This window comes from Salvelinus sp. IW2-2015, linkage group LG6.1 (genome assembly GCF_002910315.2).
Source record: "Salvelinus sp. IW2-2015 linkage group LG6.1, ASM291031v2, whole genome shotgun sequence".
In the NCBI taxonomy this organism is placed as follows: Eukaryota; Metazoa; Chordata; class Actinopteri; order Salmoniformes; family Salmonidae; genus Salvelinus; species Salvelinus sp. IW2-2015.
In genome coordinates, this window is record NC_036845.1 from 7,197,606 (window position 1) to 7,223,415 (window position 25,810).

The 25,810-nt window shown below is 43.1% G+C and overlaps 2 protein-coding genes and 1 pseudogene across 2 annotated transcripts; 2 read left to right on the plus strand and 1 right to left on the minus strand.

Moving 5' to 3' along the window:
- Positions 1–2,468: 2,468 nt before the first annotated feature.
- On the minus strand, positions 2,469–10,763 carry dcaf13 (ddb1 and cul4 associated factor 13). Its single transcript, XM_023988852.2, has 9 exons — positions 10,487–10,763; positions 10,150–10,349; positions 9,850–9,957; positions 9,323–9,412; positions 8,862–9,017; positions 7,958–8,035; positions 6,546–6,628; positions 6,068–6,232; positions 2,469–5,865 (listed from the first exon to the last, which is right to left on the minus strand). The coding sequence occupies exons 1-9, from the start codon at positions 10,554–10,556 to the stop codon at positions 5,700–5,702; spliced, it is 1,116 nt and encodes a 371-aa protein (XP_023844620.2). The 5' UTR covers positions 10,557–10,763; the 3' UTR covers positions 2,469–5,699.
- Positions 10,764–10,900: 137 nt separating this feature from the next.
- LOC111964954 (zinc finger protein 384-like) lies at positions 10,901–17,105 on the plus strand (annotated as a pseudogene).
- Positions 17,106–17,430: 325 nt separating this feature from the next.
- Positions 17,431–25,603, plus strand: LOC111964956 (guanine nucleotide-binding protein-like 1). Its single transcript, XM_023988853.3, has 12 exons — positions 17,431–17,773; positions 18,683–18,836; positions 19,501–19,637; positions 19,921–20,072; positions 20,386–20,457; positions 21,051–21,243; positions 21,391–21,495; positions 21,836–22,018; positions 22,208–22,386; positions 22,795–22,996; positions 23,191–23,331; positions 23,738–25,603. Exons 1-12 carry the CDS (start codon positions 17,701–17,703, stop codon positions 24,001–24,003), a joined length of 1,857 nt encoding a protein of 618 aa, XP_023844621.1. The 5' UTR covers positions 17,431–17,700; the 3' UTR covers positions 24,004–25,603.
- The last annotated feature ends 207 nt before the right edge of the window (positions 25,604–25,810 follow it).

Below are 25,810 nucleotides of genomic sequence, written 5' to 3' on the forward strand. Positions count from 1 at the left end.
GACAGATAGAGGAAGAGAAATAGCAGGTAAGAAGAGAGAGAAAAAGAAAGAAAGGCAGAGAAAAGAGAACCAAGAGATTTCAATCTATTACTGAGGTCTACTTGGGTGCCTCATTTATCAGTATACACTAATTACCAGACCATAATCACAACACTGAAATCTAAATAAAATGGTATAACTATATGACTATGTCCCCTGGGATGTTGAACCATGGCGAAAAGCAGGGTTGAAATGTTCATCTTTGGATTGACAGTTATCTTTAACACCTACTACTGCTCGCTGATCTTTGTGACTTGGATATTATGACTGAATGATATTAGTTATAAGATGGTAAAATATTTGCTATTATCTACAGTATAGGGCTGTCCCTGAAAAATAAATATTGGATCACTGAAAGTCTGTTTTCGACCAATCGTTTGACCAGTCAAAAAAAAATTAAGTGTATTTTCCATATATAGACACACCTTATGAGTCTCAATAAAATCAAAAATATATGCATTGAGCTTGTCTGATGCTTTAAGCTCACTGTTTGATGAAATAAGACACAAATAACTCAAGAGGGAGTCAGAGATCAAGATAACCAGAAGAAAATAAAAAACCTGTCCAGACCATCCTCCTCCCGCTCCTCCTGGATTTTGCAGATTCTGCAGTTAAGCTCCTGAAACTGGCGGTAATAGGCTATATGAGAAGTCGGCAAWCTTCCTCATGTGGAATGGCAATTTATCTTACCATTACTACCGATCTGATCTGCGAGCCAGTTATGGTTTTCATACGCACATTTTCGTGGAACAGTTTCATTTAATTTATAATAACGTCTTTGTATCTCAAAATCATTTGTCATTTAGTTTATCAAAATGTAATCCAAATATAAATAAATTATAAACCTAACAAGTTACTTCTATTGCCAACTAGGTAGAAATATCCTATAAAGCCACAAGGGATAAGAAGTAATCAGGTAGGCCTATTATGACATTTCCACTGGATAAGAGCATGACATTTTTCCCTTTCACGCCGAGTGGTTATCAAAAGGCAGGGAGCTCAAAATATATATATTTTTTAACATCAACTATTCAGAGACTGCGTGAATCAGGCCTTCATGGTCAAATTGCTGCAAAGAAACCACTACTAAAGGACACCAATAAGAAGAAAAGACTTGCTTGGGCCAAGAAACACAAGCAATGGACATTAGACAGGTGGAAATCTGTCCTTTGGCCTGATGAGTCCAAATTTTWGATTTTTGGTTCCAACTGCRGTCTTTGTGAGACGCAGAATAGGTGAACGGATGATCTCTGCATGTGTGGTTCCCACCGTGAAGCATGGAGGAGTGTGATGGTGCTTTGCTGGTGACACCGTCAGCGATTTATTTAGAATAAGGCACACTTAACCAGCATGGCTACCACAGCATTCTGCTGTCAAGGCAAATGGTGCTGTCAAGGCAAATGGTGGCTACTTTGAAGAATCTGAAATATAAAATATATTTTGATTTGTTTAACARCTTAAGCCTACTATTCATTGGGTGTTGAAAGATTGTATAGGTCATAGAGAACTCTGCAGAGTCAGTGTTGCTCTGCTCCTTTTTCACTCTAAATGTTGTTCAGGTTTTCATAAATAACATTTAACAGGCTGTTGGCCTGGTCTAAGCGAAGCAGTGTACCTCAACATCATCAGCAGCTATTAGCTAATCTCCCACAAATTGAATTGATTATAATTAGAATAAAAGCCCTGGAAGAGTGGCCACTTACAGAACCTCTGAAACCACGGCCAGAGAGATTGTTTTTAGTCGAGCAGTAGTAAATACAAAGTACCAGTCAAAAGCTTGGACACCTACTCATTCAAGGGTTTTTCCTTTATTTTTTACTATTTTCTACATTGTAGAATAATAGTGAAGACGTCAAAACTATGAAATAACACACATGGAATCATGTATTAAGTAGCTGTATGAGCTGTGTATCCATAGAGATAGTGAGCTCCAAAAGTATTGGGACAGTGACAAATGTCTTGTTTTGYCTCTGTACTCCAGCACTTTGGTTTTGAAYTGATACAATGACAGAGGTTAAAGTGCAGAATGTCAGCTTAATTTGAGAGTATTTTCATCCATTTTGGGTGAACCGTTTAGAAATTACAGCACCCATTTTAGGGGACCAAKGGTATTGGGACAAATACATACACTTATATGTGTATTAAAGTAGTCAAAGTTGAGTATGTGGTCCCATATTCCAGCACGCAATGATTACATTCATCTTGTGACTACAAACTTGTTGGATGCATTTGCTGTGTGTTTTGGTCATGGTAGCTGTGTGTTTTGGTCATGGTAACATCCACATTAAAGTAGAAGTATTTAGAAACATTTTGTTCTTATTTACAATAAAAGTGACTCCAATATGACATAATACCTTATTTACCATTCATTTCTATTGGGCACAAAATAAATCTGAAACACAACCAAAACAAACAGCAAAAGCATCATGCAAGTTTGTCATGTCACAAGTTTAATGTAATCATTGTGTGCTAGGAATATGGGACCAGATACTAAACATAAGTACACAAGTAAATTTGTACCAATACTTTCGGTTCCTGTAAAATGGGAGGGACTATGTTCAAAAAGTGCTGTCCTTTCGAAACGGTTCACCCGATATGGAGTGAAAAGCGCTGGCGTACAAAGCCAAAACAAAGAATGTGTCTCTGCCCAATACTTTTGGAGCTCACTGTATGTATAGGATATATAGGTCATACTTCTCATGACTGTCATGAGAATGTGTGATACGGACGGTAATGTGTGTAATTTCAAGGTGAAGGTGAATTTACAATATATGTCAAAGGCAATGAGATGGTCATTATTACGCCAAGTAACATGAAAAATAGGATGTATAGTTCACACAGTGAGGTCAAAGGTCAGCTCATAGAAAGGCATCAAAAGTCAAAAACCAGAGAGAGAGAGACACTGCAGTTACAACAAACACAGGCTGAAGACTTCCACCCTTCCGGAGATCTGACAGTCAGCCTTGATTCAGCATTTCTTTTTAATTAAAGACCATTCCAGTCCAACTTGATTGTTAATGCTTCATTATTTCCAGAGTGGCCGCTCTCTTTAAGTGATTGGGCCCATTCAAACTGCTGATAGCAGCTGTGCTCGTCTGATCTGTTTAAGTGCAAAGCTACAGAATAAATATCCTCTTATACACTGACAGTAAAACAAYTGCCAAAAGTTGCCCAATTCTCCAGTGTTAAGCTGCATTAAGGGAATAAGGAAGAGTGAAGCAAAAGGGGGATGGATATTGGAGATGGCACCGAAAAACGTCCATTCATCTCCCTTGCAATTCATCCTTGTAGGCTAAATGCTGGTTTTGGCATCAGATGAGAAAGGAGTTAGTCTAGCCTATGTGTAAGAATCTGTTTAAGATACGCTAAACAGAACCTTATATTTCAGGTAATGTGTAAATAATGCCTTGAACATTCAGAGTGTTAGAGGTTGAAGAAAACATAACAGATATAATGCCAAAGTGGGCAGAATGTAATTCCAATGTTTTGGGATGGGCGATGCCTGCTGTAACACCTCTAAGTAATTCAAGTCTATCAAAGTTGCAGTCCCTATTTGCCATACATACATTTTAGTGAACTATCCCTTTAAATCCACTCTATAGTGCCACATTGCCCACACTGACTGACTGACTGGTCAGAAATTGTCTATTGGTAATCAAGAGTTCCAAATAGCTCCAGTCTGTCACTAACCCTGCCCTGCTGTCCCTATTGGTCCATTGTACTTATTGAAAGTGATTCTGTTCCAAGTCAGTCAGCATCCATCAGAGCCCTTGGCAGTGCCACTGCTGTTGCTGCTGGCAGCCTTGCCTCCCTCTCTCTTACCATGCTGAGCGTACCATGGTGGGCATCTGGCCATGGCAGGTTGAGGAATGCAGCAAACTCACAAAACGGAAGGTCAAAATCACAGCTCCAACAAATGCATCAGAATATTAGCAAATACAGTTGAAGTCGGAGGTTTACATACACCATAGCCAAATACTTTTAAACTCAGTTTTTCACAATTCCTGACATTTAATCCTAGTAAAAATTCCCGGTCTTAGGTCAGTTAGGATRACCACTTTATTTTAAGAATGTGAAATGTCAGAATAATAGTAGAGAATTATTTATTTCAGCTTTTATTTCTTTCATCACATTCCCAGTGGTCAGAAGTTTACATACACTCAATTAGTATTTGGTAGCATTGCCTTTAAATTGTTTAACTCGGGTCAAACGTTCCGGGTAGCCTTCCACAAGCTTCCCACAATAAGTTGGGTGAATTTTTGGCCCATTCCTCCTGACAGAGCTGGTGTAACTGAGTCAGGTTTGTAGGCCTCCTTGCTCGCACATGGTTTTTCAGTTCTGCCCACAAATTTTCTATGGGATTGAGGTCAGGGCTTTGTGATGGCCACTCCAATACCTTGACTTTGTTGTCCTTAAGCCATTTTGCCACATCTTTGGAAGTATGCTTGGGGTCATTGTCCATTTGGAAGACCCATTTGCGACCAAGCTGTAACATCCTGACTGATGTCTTGAGATGTTGCTTCAATAAATCCACATCATTTCCCTACCCCATGATGTCATCTATTTTGTGAAGTGCACCAGTCCCTCCTGCAGCAAAGCACCCCCACAACATGATGCTGCCACCCCCGTGCTTCACGGTTGGGATGGTGTTCTTCGGTTTGTAAGCTCCCCCCTTTTTCCTCCAAACATAACAATGGTCATTATGGCCAAACAGTTCTATTTTTGTTTCATCAGACCAGAGGACATTTCTCCAAAAAGTACCATCTTTGTCCCCAAGTGCACTTGCAAACTGTAGTCTGGCTTTTTGATGGCGGTGGCTTCTTCCTTGCTGAGCGGCCTTTTAGGTTATGTCGATATAGGACTGCTGTTTCRTCCAGCATCTTCGCAAGGTCCTTTGCTGTTGTTCTGGGATTGATTTGCACTTTTCGCACCAAAGTACATTAATCTCTAGGAGACAGAATGCGTCTCCTTCCTGAGCGGTATGGCGGCTGCGTGGTCCCATGGTGTTTATACTTGCGTACTATTGCTTGTACAAATGAACGTGGTACCTTCAGGCATTTGGAAATTTCTTCCAAGGATGAACCAGACTTAGAGGTCTACAATTTTTTTTTCTGGAGTCATGGCTGATTTCTTTTGATTTTCCCATGATGTCAAGCAAAGAGGCACTGAGTTTGAAGGTAGGCCTTGAAATACATCCACAGGTACAACTCCAATTGACTCAAATGATGTCAATTAGCCTATCAGAAGCTTCTAAAGCCATGACATAATTTTCTGGAATTTTCTACGCTGTTTAAAGGCACAGTCAACCTATTGTATGTAAACTTCTGACCCACTGGAATTGTGATACAGTGAATTGGAAGTGAAATAATCTGTCTGTAAACAATTGCTGGGAAAATTACTTGTGCCATGCATAAAGTAGATGTCCTAATCGACTTGCCAAAACTATAGTTTGTTAACAAGAGTGGTTGAAAGTGGTTGAAAAAGTGGTTGAAAAATGAGTTTTAATGACTCCAATCTAAGTGCATGTAAACTTCCGACTTCAACTGTAGGCCTACCGGTTAATGGTAAGCATTCAACATTGTTCTGGGATCCAGCTTTCTTTCATGACATTACTGTTGATCCCCGACACCTGCAGGTTACAGGACGTGCGTACACTACTTCTAAAGGAGAGGAAGAGGACTGTGTCTCACCAATCCCAACTTCTCAGCAGCGTTGGCCTTCCACAGTCTGATGTTCATCTCATCTGAAGCACTCAGGATGTACTTGTTGTCTGACGACCACTTTATGGAGATGACGTGCTGCATGCGCTTGGTGTGGTACACCTCCCTGTGAAGTCACACACACAACCACACACACTYAACACAATGTTGCTGTCGCACGGTGTCATCTCTAAACATGTCGACACCCGTAGAAAAATAAATACATCAAAGCTGATGATAAACACACACGGAGACGTGGGATTCAGAACAACCCTGGAGTAGGCAGCAATCTGCTGGACCCCAGTGTCTGAACCCCTGGCACCACTAACCTGCTGTGCCCACTGTCTTTGGGGAAGATGCGGATGGTCTTGTCAAAGCTGGCCGAGACAAACTCCTTACCAGTTGGAGAGTAGTCTACATCCAGCACGGCTGAGACATGGTCCATGTGGACGGTGACAGGCTTGTCCAGGTACCTCATATCAAATGTATACAGACTGAAGGGGGAGGAAACGCATGCTGTTGGTTAATAAATACKAAGATGAGATGTTAACACACACCACCATGCTTCTCTCATGCATGATGTAAGGTCAGTAAATAAAAACACGAGATCTCGATGGACATGCTGTTATTGTAAAACAAGTGTAAATGTACATTAGTAATAATAATTATATCACTCCCCAAGCAATTGCACGAACAAAAAAATGATTAGCCATGGAAATACACAAACTTCTCTCCAGGAATGAATGAGGCCTATGTGATGTAGTGAACATGTTGTAAACTCAACACATTTTGAATTGCATCACTCACTTGTAATCTTCATTAGAGCAGGTGAAGTTATAAGCTTCCATGGGATTCCAGCACAAAGTGTTGCTCCTCATATTCATGATTACCTATATAGGAAATCACACATTCATACTTCAATACACTAACCATTAGACACATTCAGTAATGAGAGGACAGTATGGAATGGGAAATGAGTTTAGTAAAGGGCAAAGTCATGGGCAGTAGGGCTGGACGATATGGGCAAAAAAATCSAATTMACATTTTTATACCAAATATTGAGATTGTGATTTTACATCAAATCACTTGGTTAAACTGTTGGAATCATAGAAATAGAATGATCTGATCATTCAAATGTTATGGTTGAAATACAGTGGCTACTTGGAATGCAGTTGTTTGGCATGACAACGAGGAAAGGGTAAGGGAGGAGATGGTTGTGACAGAGTAAGAACCAAAGTGTTGGTCAGCGTTTCCCATGGCCAGCAGCATACCACCCTGCATCCCACTGCTGCCTTGCCTCTGACCTGACTCCCGGTGGTCACAAAAGATTCCATGGCACTTATCGTAAGAGATGGGGTGTTAACCCCGGTGTCCTGGCTAAATTCCTAATCTGGCTACCTATTGTCTCCTTCCTCACCCCTGTAACTATTCCCCAAGTCGTTACTGTAAATGAGAATGTGTTCTCAGTCAATTTACCTGGTTAAATAAATAAATTGGGACCCTAATTAGGTTTAAATAGATACATTTAGACAAAGATRTTACAATATTATTTGTATTTTCCTCTCTGATTAAGAACAAGCTGTTTCACAAACAATGATGATATACTCCACCATTGGTACCGTCCAATATTAGAGTAAAAGTTTGCTAGCAAGATTTGCACTCAGTGGAATTAGCTAGGAAGCGATTAGCCTTGCTAACAAATTCTAGGTACATTTTCAGCTAACTAGTGTTTTGCAGAGAGCAAGTTACACAAACGAATAGTATAATAAAGAAAATATAAATGTATATTAAGAAGCAAAGTGGAAAGCTGCGTCGTACTTGTTAGGAAAAAAATCTGTTGACTGCATGCTGTTTGGTCAATGCATGCAGTGAATCTTGAGCACGAGGAACTGCCTGCTTGAGTGACAGGGGCCGGGGTTTTGTGTGTTTGGGATTGGGAAGCGGCCAGAGGAGAGAAGGAGAACTCTTCAACTAAAGTAATATAACAAAACATTTAAAAAACTGGCGTTACAGACGGACGGCTAAGTGGCATTTCAAAATATTGCAGCCTCTTGCGATATGGATATTGCGCATGTCCATATTTCAATTTAGATAAAAATTTGATTAATCGTGCAGTTCTAATGGGTAGCATCCCAAATGGCACCCTATGAGCCCTCGCCAAATGGTAGTGCACTAAATAGGGTGTCATTTGGGATGCACCCAAGGACATCGACATTTACCTTTTTAAGAGGTGTAGCTTCCCTCATGTCATACAGCACAATACTTCTGTCAGAGGCACAACTTGCTAGAAGTTCAGTCTGAGGAGAAAGCGGGAAAGTCAAGAATCAAACTTTTTTTAAATCCACTAACATACAATTCTGTGTTTTATACAACCTTTGACCTACATAGTCCTGATATGGGTATAGCCTCCATTATTCTGGTGTATGGAGGCTATAGCCAAAGATATTTATAACGAACACAAGATAGTTCATCTGTGCGTTTACAGTTTGAGCAACCGAAGCATAGTGMGCAAAACAAACAAGGCGGTAGGCAAAGCCAAGCACGAGCTAGCAAGATCCTATTGGCCCGTTGTAGCTAGTATTTGCATTTTTCCATTAGGGAACGCCTCCTCTGTGAAGTGTGTGTGTGCACAAACTCAATTTGACCTTGCACTCCTTCTAAACAACGCATTTCGTTTTTCAGTTTGGCAAAGCATCAAGTCTATAAATATTAGTGCACTGTGTTCGTAACAGATTTTAGTTTTGGGAACAGAAAAATTTGTTTCAACAATGAGATAATTTGCAAAATGTTGGCACAGTTTCACCTAGTTCCATCCTCTCCCACTACCCGCGACTGGACTTCCTCTCACTACTATATATTTGATGGTGATAAAACATTCTAAACGGATACTTCAGCTTTATAACCGCTGTGACGTGTCTGGGTTACGCTTTATGTCTGTGCTATAGCAATGTCAGGGCCCGTATTCACCAAGAGTCTCAGAGCAGAAGAGCTAATCTAGGACCAGCTTTGCCTTTTAGATTATAATTAACAAAATTATATGGACATGGAGGACCTGATCCGTGATCAGGAATCATACGCTGAAACACTTTCTGCTACAATCCACACAGAGAAAGGGTTGATTACCTCTACAGGGTTGAAGCGGACGCAGTTGAAACTGTCCACGCCCCAGGAGAAGGAGCGGATGGGGTTGCTGCGCTGCTCATCCCAGATGTCCACCTGCTGGCCACACGTCACAAACACACCCTCCTTCTGGTGGTGGTCGATGCTGGTGAACACAGACTGGAAGGAACAAACATTGGTCTCAGTTACATTTTTAAAGTGAATCCTCAATCATCATCATCACTGACTAGAMGGAATACATTACAACAACCATRATCATCACCCTGACTGTAGAGAATATCTCCAAAACCATCATTCTTATCATCATGGGCTTAAAGCCACAATCTTTAATGATGGGTCCACTCGATGGTATGCACATTTTACAGTGTTGCTTAATGAGATCAGATAGGTTAGGTCAGAGACACACTCTCAGAGATATTCATTGAGCAGAATAATGACAGAGACAGACACCTCCTCCTCCATACCTTCCCAAGAATAGTATTGAGAGGTTCCTCTTCCTCTCCGTAGCCGGGAGTCTCCATCTTCCACTGTTTGATAGTCTTGTCATCACCAACCTGTTATTCAGAAACACAAGCATGTTTATTTGAGGTTGATTTATAATGAAGTTGTGTCATAAGACTGCAATTCAGCAGAGGGCAACCATTCTGTGAGATAAAATCAGGGGTGTATTAATTTTGTGTGTTGTAAAACATTTTGCAACAAAAACAACAGTTTCTATTAGAGCAATTCAGATAGGTCCCTCCCAGTTTCATTCTGTTTACTTCCATTTAGCACCTAGAGTAAACGGTAAACAGTTTCCATTGCAACAGACCAAATGTTTTGCAACGGAATCCAACTAATGAATACACCCCTAGTCTAGTTAGTATTCACTAGACAGAAAATGAAAGCAAACGGGCCAGAATGGGGAGGTACTATGTGAACTTGTTCATTGCACAACGTTTAGAGTGTGCCCTAATGAATACAACCCTGGGTAGTGGAACAGATACTGTACCGTAAAGAAGGAGGTGCCACAGAAGCGGACGACCACCCCCCTGACAAAGCCTTCATGGGCCTGGAGTGTACGAACACACTCACGTTTGGTTAGATTCCACACCTTCAGCTGAGAAACAAATCAGTTAGTCTTACAGTATAAACAGGTCATTTAGATGCATCATCTCAATGCACAGGCTTGTCATCCTATATGTTTGACCATTCCATAGTTAGACATGTAGCCTATAATTATTGGATTTGTAATCAACTCGTATTTAACCAGGCCATTGCTAACTCAAAGTACAGTTAGCTAGTTAACTACCTCTCCATCGCAGGAGCCGGACAGCATTGTGGAGAGGCTCTTGGGGTGCTTGGCCATGCAGTTCACCCCATCCCTGTGGCCGTCCAGAGAAGTCAGGAACGGCTTGGCGAACACGCGCTCCAACTTGGTGGCATTCAGGGCACGGGTGTATTCTCTTGGCACCTCGAACGGATGGAGGGACGGGTCGTAATTCCGTGGTACTGTAGGTTACATTCACTGTTAGAATAAGTTYTTTTGCCAGTGCTGATTGAGCTAGCTATAGCTCTCTACAGTGGATTGAACTGTGTGAAGTTAGCTAATGTGCACTAGCTGGCTAACGTTAACTCTCTGCACTTACCACGCTGGATATCCAACTTCGTCTCACGGACATAGTCGTCCGGATTCCTGGAGAGGACTTTAACTTTCATTGTGTGAATGTGTATAAAGCTCTATAKTTCTTCCCCCAAAAATGTAASACAGTAAAATGATTCGTACGGCATGTGTTTACGTGTGTGACCTCACCTACCGGATGTTGAGGGCAATATCCGCTCATATTTGCCGGAAGTGTGTTTGTAGCTTGCGCTTACAGCGACCACAGATAGAACATTGAGTTACACATTTTCTTTGGCGACTCCGTGTGGACTGATTGTTTCTGTACTCTGGGCTTCCGAGATCTCACTAGATTAGATTTATTGTGGGGCATTACGTATATAACGTATGTTTTTATGTTTATTGCATTACAGTAAAATACGCAGAAGGAGAACATTGCATTCATTTACGTTTTATATATTTAATAGCATATCGATAGTACCAATTTGAAGCTTCCAAAATTAGACGGAAATGACATCACCACACACTCAGAGAGCTTTGTTTCTTCACAGAGTTTAATCGACCTTCTTCGAAGGAAGTGCAGCGCAGACAAGCGACTCCATAAGAAAGAAAAAAAATAGAAAAAAAGAAGAGAAAAAACTCGGTGAATTTGTCAAATCTTAAAGATTTGAACAGAGTTTCTGAACTGTACCGMGCTACGGGAATTCCGGGAAGGGAGCACGCTCTGTTAGCACAGGTAAATACTGTTATTTTTTTCATAATCATAGTATTTATCTTCCAATTTGAGCGACTTGTACCCGACGAGTCTCTTCTCTGTCTGGACAGCCGGAAGTCTGTGCGATATTGTTTTTTTTCTTCTCTCACCGCTTCAGTTTTTTTTATCCTCGATTTTTTTTGGGTGCTTTGCTTTTTCTATTTTCCCAGGCATCGAAGAGCGCGAGAGTCAGATAACATTGCTCTCGTGGTTTTATTAGAGCGTCTAGCTGACTGTAAACGCCTAGCAAGGAATTGAAATGCACTTCCAGCTCACAAAATTGCTAACAAGTAGCAACCTAGACATCTTATTTGTGTTCGAATTATTGCTAGCTACATTGTATCACCACCCATCACCAAATTAATTACTTTGAAGTGGAAAACACATGTAATAGCGAYCTAGCACGGTCCTCCTTCCCATGCAACCACAACAATGTACATTTACAGTAGGCAGCTAAATTACCTAGCTCGCCTTTAACAAGTCATACTATTGTCTAACCCGGGGGCATAATTAGTGTAATATATGTCCAAATATTTCAGCTATCTAACCAAATGAAGTACCAACATAGTTACCATTATTGTTTCATTAGCTAGCTAATGTATGTGAAGTGACATGTAAATGATTTAAGATTATTGTCGCCCAAAGGTGTCAGTCGGATGTGCAAGCAACAGTGTAGCCAATTTTATTTCAATTGATGAGTGATTAGCTGTTTGGCCTAGTGGTGATATGGCGGTGTTACTCTTCCATTGCAGAAATTATGGAGGATTCCCATTTTAACTCTCAGTARTTCTGGTCCCCTGTGCCTGTACAAGGACAGGTACGTTTAGTGAAACATTTCTGTTTAAAATGTTAAAGTATATTGCAAGTGACACCTTTGGATTATAGCAATTACTCTTTTTGGAGTTTGGAATTTTGTAACAAGGATTTCTATCTCTCGCTGTCAGATTGAGAACGCCATGTTCCTGAAACAACTGAAGGACCAGGAGAAGAACACTTCGTTCCCCTCCTCTCATTACCAGACGACCTTGCTCACTGTCCCCAAGCAGGAGGGAGGGGGGCAGGGCCAAGGGGGTCACCTACACCCCCCTCACACCCAGAACATCACTGTGGTGCCTGTACCTTCCACTGGTATCATGACAGCAGGTGTGTGTGTCAACTGTTAGTGTAAAATTGCTCACACTTTTGCATTGTCTTTTRCCCATCTGTCTGTTTTGTATCATATTTTTTTCCCCTCTCTCTGCAGCGGGTCTGGTCATCACAACCCCTCAAGGCACGCAGCTGGTCTCTCCTGCCTCCTCTCAGTCCTTCGTCTCTGGACATCCCACCACCACCATGATCGTCTCTACACTGCACGCTCCAGGTAACACACACTCACACGATTGTCTCCACCCTCCATTATCCTAACACTGAAAAATACACACTTCACTCACGTACTGTCAGACTCTCACACACATTTTTCACTTAGATAAGAAACAGGAAGGTGGAACCCCCCAGGTGGCCGTCATGCCGACACCCTCGAAGCGAGGCAGGAAGAAGAAGTCGACACTAGGGAGGGCGGGGCCTGCCGGTGGCCACACCCTCTCCGCCGGAAATGAGGCGTTGATTCTGGCTCACTTGGCGTCGGGAGGGCAGGTGAGACAGTTACCATAGTAACTCCAGAGTAACCAAAATAAAAGCTATTCCCACCAAAACACTTCCAGACATTTCCAGACTAAGCTCAGGCTATTAATTTCCAGACTAAGCCTTGCCCATCTCAAAAAAAGCTCATGTAGACTTTTACAACAGTGTGCCTTTTTAATATGATGAATGTGATTCTAATGTTTGTGTGACATTTGATAGGTGGTTATGTCTTCGCAGCATTATACAACTGACCCGTACGACCTCGCCAACGAAGATGAGAACCACAGCGGGAAAGACTGCAACAAGACCTACAGGTACGGACCTACGGCGTCACAGAAGGGCCAAAAAGCACCTGTTGTGCTGTGCATCCCCATAGGAATGTGAAGCTGTGGAATGCTTGCACACCCGTATGTCTGTATGTTGTAGATGATAGAGTCAGGACAGAGAGGTTAGACACGGGCTGTGGATGAACACTAGGTGCTGCTGGGCACGGGCATTTCTCTCTTTCTCTCTCACACAGAAACGACTCCACTGCATGCTGTGGCAGCGCACACACCTGCTTAAATATTTCACTATGTGTTTGTACCTGCACTCTGGAACACAATGTGTGTTTTCTTTGCAGCATGGACACACACATTCTCTGCCTCCCTCATGCATCTGCCCCACACACACGCGCATCCCTGCACACATTGGACACGCACTCCTTCGCCTACTTCTGTCCTCTATCTTCCTTCTTTCTATCTCTCCTTCATACAATGTTTCCCTACTTTTCAAGCTATCTCTGTTTGTCTTTCTATTTCTTGCTTCAGCAGAATCTGCTATTTTTCCTGCTGTTTTCACTGATTTCCCCCTCTTTATCTCTTCCCCCTCCCTGTCGCTTGTTTTTTTCCTTCACATTCCTCGTTCATTTAATCTGCTCCCTTGTTTTTATCTTTCTATCCTGTTGTCTTTTTCCTCTTGCTCTCTCCCTTTGTTTTCCACACTTGCTGTCTCATGTTTCACCCCTTTTTTTGCATTCTTCCACTCTCTTCCTCTCCCTTGCCCATCTCTCATGTCCCTGTCTCTTTGTCCTTGCTTTTTGTAATTTCATCTCTCTGTTTCTCACCTGCTCCTGCCCTCATTTCCTTCATCCCTACCTCTTTCTTCCCATTCTCCCGCTCGTTCTCCCCTCTTTCTCCCCATCCCTGGTCTGTGTGTCTGTCTCTGTCCCGTAGGTGCCGGATGTGTGCAGTGACCTTCTTCAGTAAGTCAGACATGCAGATCCACTCCAAGTCTCACACAGAGGCCAAGCCCCACAAGTGTCCCCACTGCTCCAAGTCATTCGCCAACTCCAGCTACCTGGCCCAGCACATCCGTATCCACAGCGGGGCCAAGCCCTACACCTGCTCCTACTGCCAGAAGTCCTTTAGACAGCTCAGTCACTTACAGCAGCACACACGGTACTGCTCACAGCAGCTCCACCTGACCTGCTCTACCCTACAGGCTTTATCTAGCCTGCCCCCCTCCCCTCTATTGGCTGCTAGCACTGTGTGTGTGTGGAGATGTCTGTGAAAAGGCAAGACGCAGGCTGTGTGTGTGTGCGCACGATTGTGTGTGATCTCTACTTCAAGTCCCTCTTTGTCTCTTCAGTCTGTCTGTTTGGTGTCCTTACTACTTCACTGCTGCTTCTCCCTTGCGCGTACACACACACACACACTTACACACATGATTACACACAAGTTTGAAAATAATTTGGGCCAGAGTGGAATACTGTTATGTTTCAGAGAAACGTTGTGATTTTTTTTAGAAGTCAGGCACTGAGTAATAGGGTGTTTAAGTGTGCTTTTTGTTGTTGTTCTATCAATCAAGGTTTAAAGAAAAGCAACACTGTTCTCCCCTCCTCCCTCTATCTTCTCTTCTTGCTTCCAGAAACCACACAGAGTCCAAGCCCCACAAGTGTCCCCACTGCACTAAGTCCTTTGCCAACTCCAGCTATCTGGCCCAGCACATCCGCATCCACACAGGGGTGAAACCGTACACCTGCTCTTTCTGTCAGAAGTCCTTCAGACAGCTCAGTCATCTACAGCAGCACAACAGGTAAGGGTGATGTCCTACATATCTGCCCCTTTCTATGCGGGGGCCTTTCAATGGTATCTTATTTGGGGGCATCTCAATAGTATTTTATTTGGGGGCATTTCAATAGTCTTTTCTCTGTGGGGGGGCCTCTCGATAGTCTACAGTGGCTTCCTCTCCATCTCCCTCATCTGTAATGGTGGGGATCACAGGATAGCTGAAAGGAGAATATGGCGGGTCCATTTACATTTCTCCCCTCTCTTTTCTTCTTCTTACTGGTTGTGTTTTCCATGTTTCTGCAGGATCCACACAGGAGACAGGCCTTATAAGTGTGTTCATCCGGGCTGTGAGAAATCCTTCACACAACTCTCCAACCTACAGGTGACTACTATCCATTTTCTTTGTTTTTTGTTTTTTATTCCCAGTGGTGAAAGCATAGTAACACTGACCCTTAGTAGTAACAGTCTTACAAATACCCATTTGAAGATTAGTCCTGAACGGTCCTGTTCTGTTCCAGTCCCACAGACGGCAGCACAACAAGGACAAACCCTTCAAGTGCACCAACTGTAACCGTGGTTACACGGACGCGGCCAGTCTGGAAGTCCACCTGTCCACTCACACGGTCAAACACGCCAAGCTCTACTCCTGTGGCCTCTGCAACCGCACATACACCTCTGTAAGAGAAACACCACTGTTAAGGCACTCAGCATGTAGTAGTCACAGACCTTTAACTTTCAACAGACATTTTCACAGGCTTCAGACAGTGTGCATGTCTGTGCATAGTGTGTGTTTGTGCACACTTGTCAACTCTCGCTTTAACCCTCTGTATTCTATTCTCAACCCTCTGTATTCTATTCTCAGGAGACGTACCTGTTGAAACACATGCAGAAACACAACTCAGACCCGCTCACTGCAGCGGCGGTGGCTGCTGCACAGCACTCTCAGCAGAACCAACAGAACCAAAGCCATACCCAGAACCAGGGAGGTTCTCATGGCCGAGGAGAGGTCACCGATAGTGGGGCAGACCGAGCCGGAGGACAAGGTGGAGGTCATGGACAAGGACAGAGCCAGGGGCAAAACCAGGGTAGCTACTCTCAGGCAGAGACGGCATCCTGCCCCTTTGACCTGCACCAGTATAAGACAGTCGCTGCAGGGGACATCCAGTTCAAAACAGTCAGTGTGGCGGACCTAGTGACCCACAAGGACCTCTGTCTCACCGTGGCTACCTCCACCATTCAGGTGGAGCACCTAAACTCATAGGGGTAGGAGGGAGGAGTGGTAGAGACAGAGGCCTATGGACAGACTGGATAAAAGCAATACAGGGGGGYTATAGGAAGATGTGACTGTGCCTGAAAGGTGGGTAATGGAAGAGGAAGTTAAGAGATGTTCGAACAGAGATGGAGTCTGGAAATAGAGGACTTTGTAGTTTTTTGTACTCGTTTATCACTTTTATTTCATTATGCCTATGTTTTTGTACTACTCTTTTATAATGGATGGCTAGTGTATACCGTTGGTAAAGGAGTGTTTCTCTGTCCGTCACTGCAATGGTGCGGAAGAGACACAAAATGACAGGGAACAATGAGTGAAGAAGAGCGAAGGTTTTCAATTTTTTTTATCCTCCTACTCCCTACAAACACAACTTTGATTATGGTCACATCCGTGAAGTGTATAACTGAATCTGACAGATAACTGTTTAGGTACATTTTTCAACTTTCCCACAGATACTATCAGGTTTTGATTACATCATCATTGTCATGATGGTTACTGTAATCTACCTTGTAAAATTTGCTCACAAATCTTTTTCACTGGAAAAAAAAGGGAAGTAGGCTCTGTTTTCCGTTTCTGTAAAGAAAAAAGGCCTGCAAAAGTATATATTGATATACATACCAGTGTATATGTGTGCGTGTTAAAAATAAATGTATAATCCATACTATATAACACTTTGATATTTACCCTCAGTCCACAAGCCAATCATAGAGCCCTGTTTACCTCACCTGACCCTGTAAGAACTGGGAAGTGAATGTGATCAGCTGGTACATGTTGTATGTAATCCTTGTAGTATTTATTTTTTTGTGACCTAAGAATATCATTGTTATCCAAATATATTCTGACTACTTCCACTACTGTTATACTAAAGTGTATGAGCCTTTACAAATAGACTGATACATATGAAAATACAGTTTTCCCTTATCAAACAATAAACCTCACTGAAGTCCAACAATTTGCCTTTCTCTATCCCTGTAACACATTGTGCACTTGCAGTAATGATAAAGGTTAATTTTGAAGATATCAGCATCAGGCTATGCATGATGCCATTTAATTTGTGTGTTAGTTTGAATGACACTGAATGTCACATTTGAATATGACAGCTGTAGATGTAAATTTGCCCCAATGCATGATGCATGTAAGGACTTGGCAAAGTTGGCAGTGTTGAGTGATGTGTCATGCAAATAAGACCTGCATCACAACATCAGCGTGAGCAGTAATAGTGGAATCGGCGGGTTACTGTGTGGACTGTACCATTCTTTAAATATTTTTTTCTATCCATATTAACTTGCCATGTCTTGTCAGACAATGATTCAAAGCATGACATTTACATTGTTTAAAAAATAAGTAAATATAAACTGTGTAATGACATGTATTACCATTGAATGTTTTTGTAACTTAGTCCCCAAAAAAATCTGCAGTGCCGGATGGCGTCGGGTGGTTAAAGTGTAGGAGTCGAGAAACTTCACGATAGTAAATAACGACGTTACTGTATTTCTGCCTTAGCTAACACAAATCCACACTACGAAACTGTAATTTTTCATTCAAACATGCCTCGGAAAAAGCCGTTCAGCACCAAACAGAAGAAGAAACAGATGCAAGTGAAACGGGAAAGAAAGAGAGGTAACGTGAGCTGCAATGACAGAAAGTGTGCGTGCCGAAAATGCTAACGTTAGCTAGCATAGCTTTTCATTTTAGTAACTTGTACGAGGAGAGTTGGGTAACTTGGCTAGTTAGCTCTGCTTTCAGGAACAATAACACTGTCATGTTACCCGATATATTTTGGACGAATTAGCTACAAATAAAMAATAGGGACGTCATTATTTTTGCCATAACATGTGTGCCTTGTGTATTTGGGTCTTTCTAGCAAACGTTAACTACCTTGCTTGCTAGCTAGCTAGTACCTTGCTTGCTAGCTAAAGATGTGACGACGTTATAGAGCTAGCTATGTGTGTGACCTTATCGCTGAAATTGTATTGCTGGCGTCATTCATTGCCATTGGTGGAAAAGTATTGATGCACAGAAATCAGCATCACTGTACTACACTGGTATTGTTTTCACTTTGTGTAAACTCTACTGCGCAGACTCGCTATCAAATTATGTAGGAACGCTAGCTTTCTCAAATTGAGGGAATAACAAAAGGTGTTGGAGTTCACATACCTACACAACAGCTAGCAATGAAAATAGATTTATTATGAAAACGTCCACTGTCAATTTATTACATAGGGTTAGTATTGAGACGATTACCACATTTATAGATAGCTATGTGTTATGTAATGTAGATAGCATATATTGTATGTAAATGCATGTACACTCGATTCTAAAGTAGAACGTTGTGGAATATGGTCTTTGGTACCAAGTGCTGACATAGAGGGTAGTTTTCATTCTGTCCACTGTAAGTTTATGTTCCAAATAGCACTATATCACCTATATATAGTACCCAAGAAAAAGTTGTGCACTATATAGGGAATAGGGTGCCTTTTGGGAAGGGTTCAATGTAAGCCTCTGACTATGATGATCTCTCCTCCTCAGGTGAGCCAGGCTCAGGGCCCAGCAGCCGTAATGCCAGTGTGGAGCGGGGGATGGACAGGGAGAGGCAGTCGGACACCTCAGATAGCGAAACCACAGATGTCAGGAGGATAAACCAGCAGCCCGGCATCAGGGAGGGCAGATACGATCCCAATAGGTGAGTTACCAATACATTAGCATAGGTAATATTTAGCTCTGGTCCAGGGGATTACATGCGGSTTACTGATGCAGACGCTGAGCAAGCCACACGTAACACCCTGGACCAGAGCTAATGTAATACTACATCACCTGCAATGAAACTAAACATGTGTGTTATTGCTGGGCTTGAACAAAAGCCTGCAGACTGTATGGACCAGYATTGGTGACCACTGATAGCTAGGCTCATAAGGCTCTCACCAGCTGAGTGGGTTTCTGTTTTGTCAGATATCATCAAKAATACCTTTTGGGAAAACATGTCATGATTGCTGTATGAACTGATGCCTGGAACAGTGGGAATTCCCTGGAACAAACTGAAGGGTTAATGGAAAAATATTAATTAGAGCAATGTCTGGGTCTGTAGATATTAAAAGTAAGAGGCCGAAAGAGACTAAGTAAAAAAAAATGAGAACATGTTACTGTAGGAATCCTGAACCATGAGCAAAAAACTTTCAGACAGAGGTCAATGGTAAATTACAGAAACTGCTGTTGTCAGAACAAACAACCATGTCACACACACCTGATGTTCATGACTCTGCACACAAATGGTTTTGTGTCCTTCACACACTCACCCTGCCCAATTCCCCCCTCTACACACAGCTATATTCATCTCTCTGTCCATTCAGGTTCCGTCTGCACTTTGAGAAGGAGAGCAGAGAGGAGGTGGAGAGGAGGAAGAAGCTTGCCAGAGAGAAGGTTCTGGACCAGATGTTAGACAAAGACCTGGAGGTTGACATCAACGACATCTACCCCACTGAGAAAGGTCAGAGCTCCTTGACCCTGAGCCTCACAACAACCTCTTAATGCTGTTAAATAAAGGTTCTGTCTCAAATGGCACCCTATTCCTTATTTAGTACACTCATTTTGACCTAAGCTATATGTGCTCTGGTCGAAGTAGTACACTAATAGGGTGTGATTTGATACGTAACCTGTATCCTGAGCCTCTCAATGCTGTTAAATAAAAACCCACTCTAGTGGGAGTTTTGACATGGTCTTTTCACTTTGTGTCACTGTTTGACGTATCTGCCACTGACCTCCAATCTCAGGTCTTGAGTTTCCGCGCCGACCTCCGTGGAACTATGGGATGAATCGTGAGGAGCTGCTGAYGAAAGAAGAGAAGTCATACCGGGAATATCTGAACGACCTGCACTCCAGAAACCCACCTGGATCCCTCAGCCACTTTGAGCACAACCTGGAGGTGAGGAAACGATATATTCAGAACCCTTTATAAATGCTCTTCAMGGAGGTGGTGGTAGCCTTGAGGTTAGTGACCGGCTAGTTACGGGGGGCTGTATTGTGTCAGCAGAAAGGTCCATTTTGATGGATAATTAAAGAGCTATGAATTCTACAATATTCTATAAACTTGAATGAATCCGTTAAAAACCACCTCTTTCTCTGACACTGAGCAAAACCTAGGGTAGGTAAAACCTAAATACTCTTCACATAACTTTACTCTTTATACCCTTCRTTTCTCCCCCTCTCTCTTTCTCTCCCCCCTCTCTTTCTCTCAGACGTGGAGACAGTTGTGGAGAGTGTTGGAGATGTCCGATGTGATCCTGCTCATCGTGGACATCAGGCACCCGGTGGGTAATCTCTTTTAAACTCCTCCTACTGTCATTATCTGCTACTAGTCATGTACCATAGTATCATTATCAACTTACTACTGTCACCATGATAATGTAATTAATAGTTACTATGATGGCAGGTAGCCTAGTGAGTGGTTAGAGCGTTGGGCCAGTAACCGAAAGGTTGCCAGATTGAATCCCCGAGCTGGCAAGTAAAAAAATCTGTCGTTTTGCCTCTGAACAAGGCAGTTGACCCACTATTCCCCGGTAGGCCGTCATTGTAAATAATAATTTGTTTTTAACTGACTTGCCTAGTTAAATAAAGGTTAAATATAATACATAAAAAGGATGGTTTCATTATGCTTTGAACCATATGGTGAAATGCATACATAGAGTATCCACCAGGTGGKGCCACAGACAGGGTAAGTTATAGGTGGTCAGTACCATGTATAACTTGACTATGTTCATGACTATGTTGCTATGGGCCCTYGTCAAAAGTAGTGCACTATATAGGGAATAGGTTGCCATTTGGTACGCGGTCTATAAGTCGTTTGCCAGACCGAGCATGCATGTCTTAATGAATGTGTTCCTGGTGTGTCCCTCCCATGCAGGTGCTGCAGTTTCCCCCAGCGCTGTACCACTACATCACTGGGGAGCTGCAGAAGCAGGTGGTGGTGGTGCTGAACAAAGCTGACCTGTGTCCCCCTCCGCTGGTGCTGGCCTGGACACACTACCTCCAGACACAGTTCCCCCACCTCCACTGTGTCTGCTTCACATCACACCCCGGCCAGCCATACAGCACAGGTGGGTGGGAGTGAGGGTGGTTGTGCTGAAGCGAAAGTGATACACAAGGAGAGGGACAATGATGAGAGCTGATTGTAGCTGTTGAACTGTGTACTTGATCACCAGGATAACCTATTGCACTGTCTGTATCTGTCTCTGTGACTCTAGTGCTTCAGAAGAAGAGGATGAGAAAAAAGGGTACATGTGGGTGGGGACATGCTGGAGGCCCCACCCACATCCTGAAGGCGTGTCAGGAAATCACAGCAGGAAAAGGTTAAAGGGACCCACCCACCTGGGTGGCATAGTACCTATTTCACACATGTATTGCTAACCATGTAAGTCTGTAATGACTAAATGCTTTGGCCAGGTACTTTCCATAGCATCCATAGCATAGCTAATTACTGTTGAATGAAGGATTAGTGTCTTCATACAAAGATCTGTGGGTGCCGGGTTGTAAGGGTATATCATAGAAGAACCAACACTGAATGGAAGTAGTCTTAAAATAGGCTGAAGACAAGTAATGCTCCTTCCCAATTCTCCACTTTTTTCCCCAGAAGTGTACAGAATGATTGGCTGTAGGGAGTGTTCACCATTGTTGCCCCCCCTCTTGTAGTGGACTTGTCCAGCTGGGAGAAGAAGATCCAGAGAGATGCGGTTGCTATGGGATCAGAGGGAGAGCAGTCAGAGGAGGGGGCGGACTCTGTTCTAGTGGAGCACCAGAGTGATGTTGCCATGGAGATGAGCAGCCCCTCCCAGGAACTATATAAAGATGGCGTACTCACGCTGGGCTGTATAGGTGAGCGGCCATGTTGGAAGCTTGCTTTCCTACCTCCCAATCACTAATCTGTCGTCACTGATTAGTAACTTGATAAAGTTATGCTTGTGTACCTCAAGGCTTTGTTCCCCCACRAGCCGCCTCTGGCATTCAGAAATGTCTACTACAAAGGGAATATGAATATACGTCTCTCTTTCCCTCCCTCCCTAGGCTTCCCTAACGTGGGGAAGTCATCAGTATTGAACAGTCTGGTWGGTAGGAAGGTGGTGAGTGTGTCTCGAACCCCCGGCCACACCAAATACTTCCAGACCTACTACCTCACACCCACTGTCAAACTGTGTGACTGCCCTGGACTGGTCTTCCCTTCACTAGTCAACAAACAACTACAGGTAACTGAGAGGAGGGAGTGAGTGAGTAGGGTGTATGTTTGTGTGTGTACTATGTCCTCCCATTCCCTAAGAATCCCAGGTCAAATCACTTTTTGGTGACAGCCTGTGAAGGAAATGTCTTGGAGAGTAGAAGAATAACTGATATTCCCTCTGGCCATTTGAAGGCTGTTTTTGGAGTAGAATCATAATTCAAACCACTTTTAAGTCTCAACTACTGCAGAGAGCTTTGTGTATAAAAGCAATCATTACTCTTCAACCCTTTTCAAACTTTTTTTCACTCTATCTTTCTCATCATGCTTTACTCTTTCTAAACACTTTTTCTCCATTCTTTTGTATCTACGCCTCTTCCTCCATCTCCCCCTCACCCTCCATTTCTCTCCCTCCTCTTATCTGCCCCTTTCTGCCTAGATCCTAGCTGGTATCTACCCAGTYTCTCAGCTGCAGGAGCCCTACAGTTCTGTGGGTTATCTGTGTGAGCGGACCCCCTTCCTGTCGGTGCTCAAGCTCCGGCACCCCAGCGTGGAGGGCCCACAGCATGCACCCAAGGGGGGGGAGAAGGAGAGGGAGCAGGGGCCCGAGCACAGCTGGACAGCCTGGGACGTGTGTGAGGGTAAGGACCACCTCCAGTCTGGCTCTAGAACCTCTGATCTGGTTCTAAACTGTTGAAACACGCCGTCAGGGAGACATCCAGACAATTCTCAGGAACAGTTGAAATTATAATACAATAACAATTTATCGGTTTTTGTTTTCTGTCCCTACCCCTCTTTCTCGTTTTCTCTTTCTTTCTCCTTGTCTGTCTCACAGCCTGGGCGGAGAGGAGGGGTTATAAGACAGCGAAGGCAGCTCGTAACGACGTGTATCGGGCAGCTAACAGTCTGCTGCGGCTGGCCGTCGACGGGAGGCTGTGTCTGTGCCTCAGACCACCTGCATATAATGATCAGAGAGGTCAGTACACAGGTCATACAACTATCAGAGAGGTCAGTACACAGGTCATACAACTATCAGAGAGGTCAGTACACAGGTCATATAACTATCAGAGAGGTCATAGACCGGTCATGACAACCAGTGAGGCATCAGGCATATCACTTCATCACTACTGTACAGACAACAGAGACTCATATTTAAAAGGGAAGATAGACCGACACGAATGTCGGCCGTGAACAGTGGGCATGCAGGGGAAGGTCAAATCCCAGCAGGTGATCTACTGTGCACGGCTGATGTTCATGTTGATCTGGTTTCCGACCTTTAAACTGATGACTTGGACTTTGTACAAAAAAACATGAAGAATTTTTTTTATTTGATTGCTTGATTGATTGATTAATTATTCAACCAATGGATTTGTGCTATACAGAGCAGTGGGAGTCCCACCCAGACCTGGCAGAGATCATCGCTCTACAGGGACGGAAGGAAGAGGGGGCAGGAGAGAGGGATGAGGAGGAGGAGGGGGAGTCCAGCTCTGAGCCGGAGGAGGAGAGGGATAGGGATGCTGATGATGATGATGAGGATGGTGATGATGAAGATGAAGGGTTTGGACACCCAGCAGTGAAAGAGAGGAAGGGGCCAACCAGCCTCACAGTCAATATGTTCGATGTCCTCCGGGAAAACGAGTGCGAGTGAGGGAGAAAGAATACATTTTAAAAAACAAAGTGCTTGATCTCACCCTACACTCACTGRACCTTCATTCCATTTTCCTTTCCTTGACTTGCATTCCTTTTACATTCTGACTCTTCTTTCCTCTATTCTCTCTCCCTGCCCCTTCCCCCTCCCAGAGGTTACTAAAAGCACTCTGATATTGTATAAAACATTTTCATTTTTCCATGCTGTGCCTCTGCTCTGCTTGTACACCCATGCAGCTGTACTTAGACTGCATTTAGACAGGTAGGCCAATTCTGATCTTTTTTCCACTAATTGTTCTTTTGACTAATCACATCCTATCTTTTCACATTCAATCTTTATCACAGCTGATTGGTCAAAAGGCCAATTAGTGAAGGAAAGATCAGAATTGGGCTGCCTTGTCTAAACTATTGTAGGATTACATTTGTTTTGTTTTTATCATTTTCCTGCATGTAGGATTTTACTTTTATTTCCCTTAAAGCTGGTAGGGGCATTGTGGTGTATTAATCGTTGATTGGTTTGTGGCCTCACAGCTGAGATGCCAAAGGTCATTAGACCCTAGAAATGTAATGGCTTGAACTGACAGGGTTATGGATTCCACCTCATGTTGAAGGTCACACAGTCTAAATGGGGATTAGACATTGATGATGATGTCATCCACATGGGACTTCCATTTGGCTGCCAGTGCAGATTTATGACATCACTGTCTAATCCTGGTTGATTTCACTGTGTACAACAGTATGATAGTACTTCGGTAGAGTCGGGATGTGGTGGATGTGTGGAATTCGGCATTCCATGCTGCTTTCAGTGGTAATAATCATTGTCAAACCCATTTATATGATTCTACCCAATTCAGTGTTCTATTTTAGGGTCCACTAGGGGCAGTGTTTGTCAATCCTGGTGCAGCCACTCACGTGCAGCACTGTATCATGCAAAGCTGACTGACTGACTTGAAAAAGAGAGAGTTTGGCAACTGCGGTTTCAACCAAAAAGCACTCTGATGTTCTGAGATGCTATCACATGGTTCCATAGCAGCCAATATTGACCAATACAATAACGGTCCTGTTATTGATCCTAAATTATACCAGCTACGCAAACCAGCTGAGTAGCTAGAATTAAGAACAAGAGTCTAAATACTGGAAGAATGGAACGACATTAATGTTGGTCAAACTTCCATCTCTATCTCTCTAGAGCTCTGTTCTAATGTTACAATCTGTCAGGGCTGGATTATAGTGTGCTGTTGCCTACTGTTATACCTCATTGTTCCTGTTCAACTGTATTACATGTCACTCTGAGGGAACTACAGCACAGTGCTGCGTTACCATGTAACAACATGCACTGTTCTGGTCTATACCAATGGCACACTTAGAAATATACACACTAGGGCCATAGGTTTTTCCTGTCTGTGTGACTGATCAGGAAAAACTCRGGGCCGTAGTGTGTCTAAGCAACAACTAGGGACCCAGCAGAGTTTTTCCTACCCACGTGACCAGGAAAAACTCCTGTCCCTAATACACACCACTCTGGTTTCCGATATGGAGATAGATGTGTTAATGCTCTTTGTTTGAATGATTAAAACAGACTTGTGAGTGTTTGGATTGTGTATTTGCTYCATTCTTTATTTCATTCCTGGTATGCTCAAATGACAATGAACTGGACTGCTCTCTGCAATAAAGATAATCCATGGAACAAGGTCTGTCTTTTTATGACAGGCTCTTTCTTCACACAGGATTTACTTTAGCAATCATATAAGCGGCAATTTGGGATTGGTATATACATTTTTGAACTTTTAAATAAATTATTTYTAGTC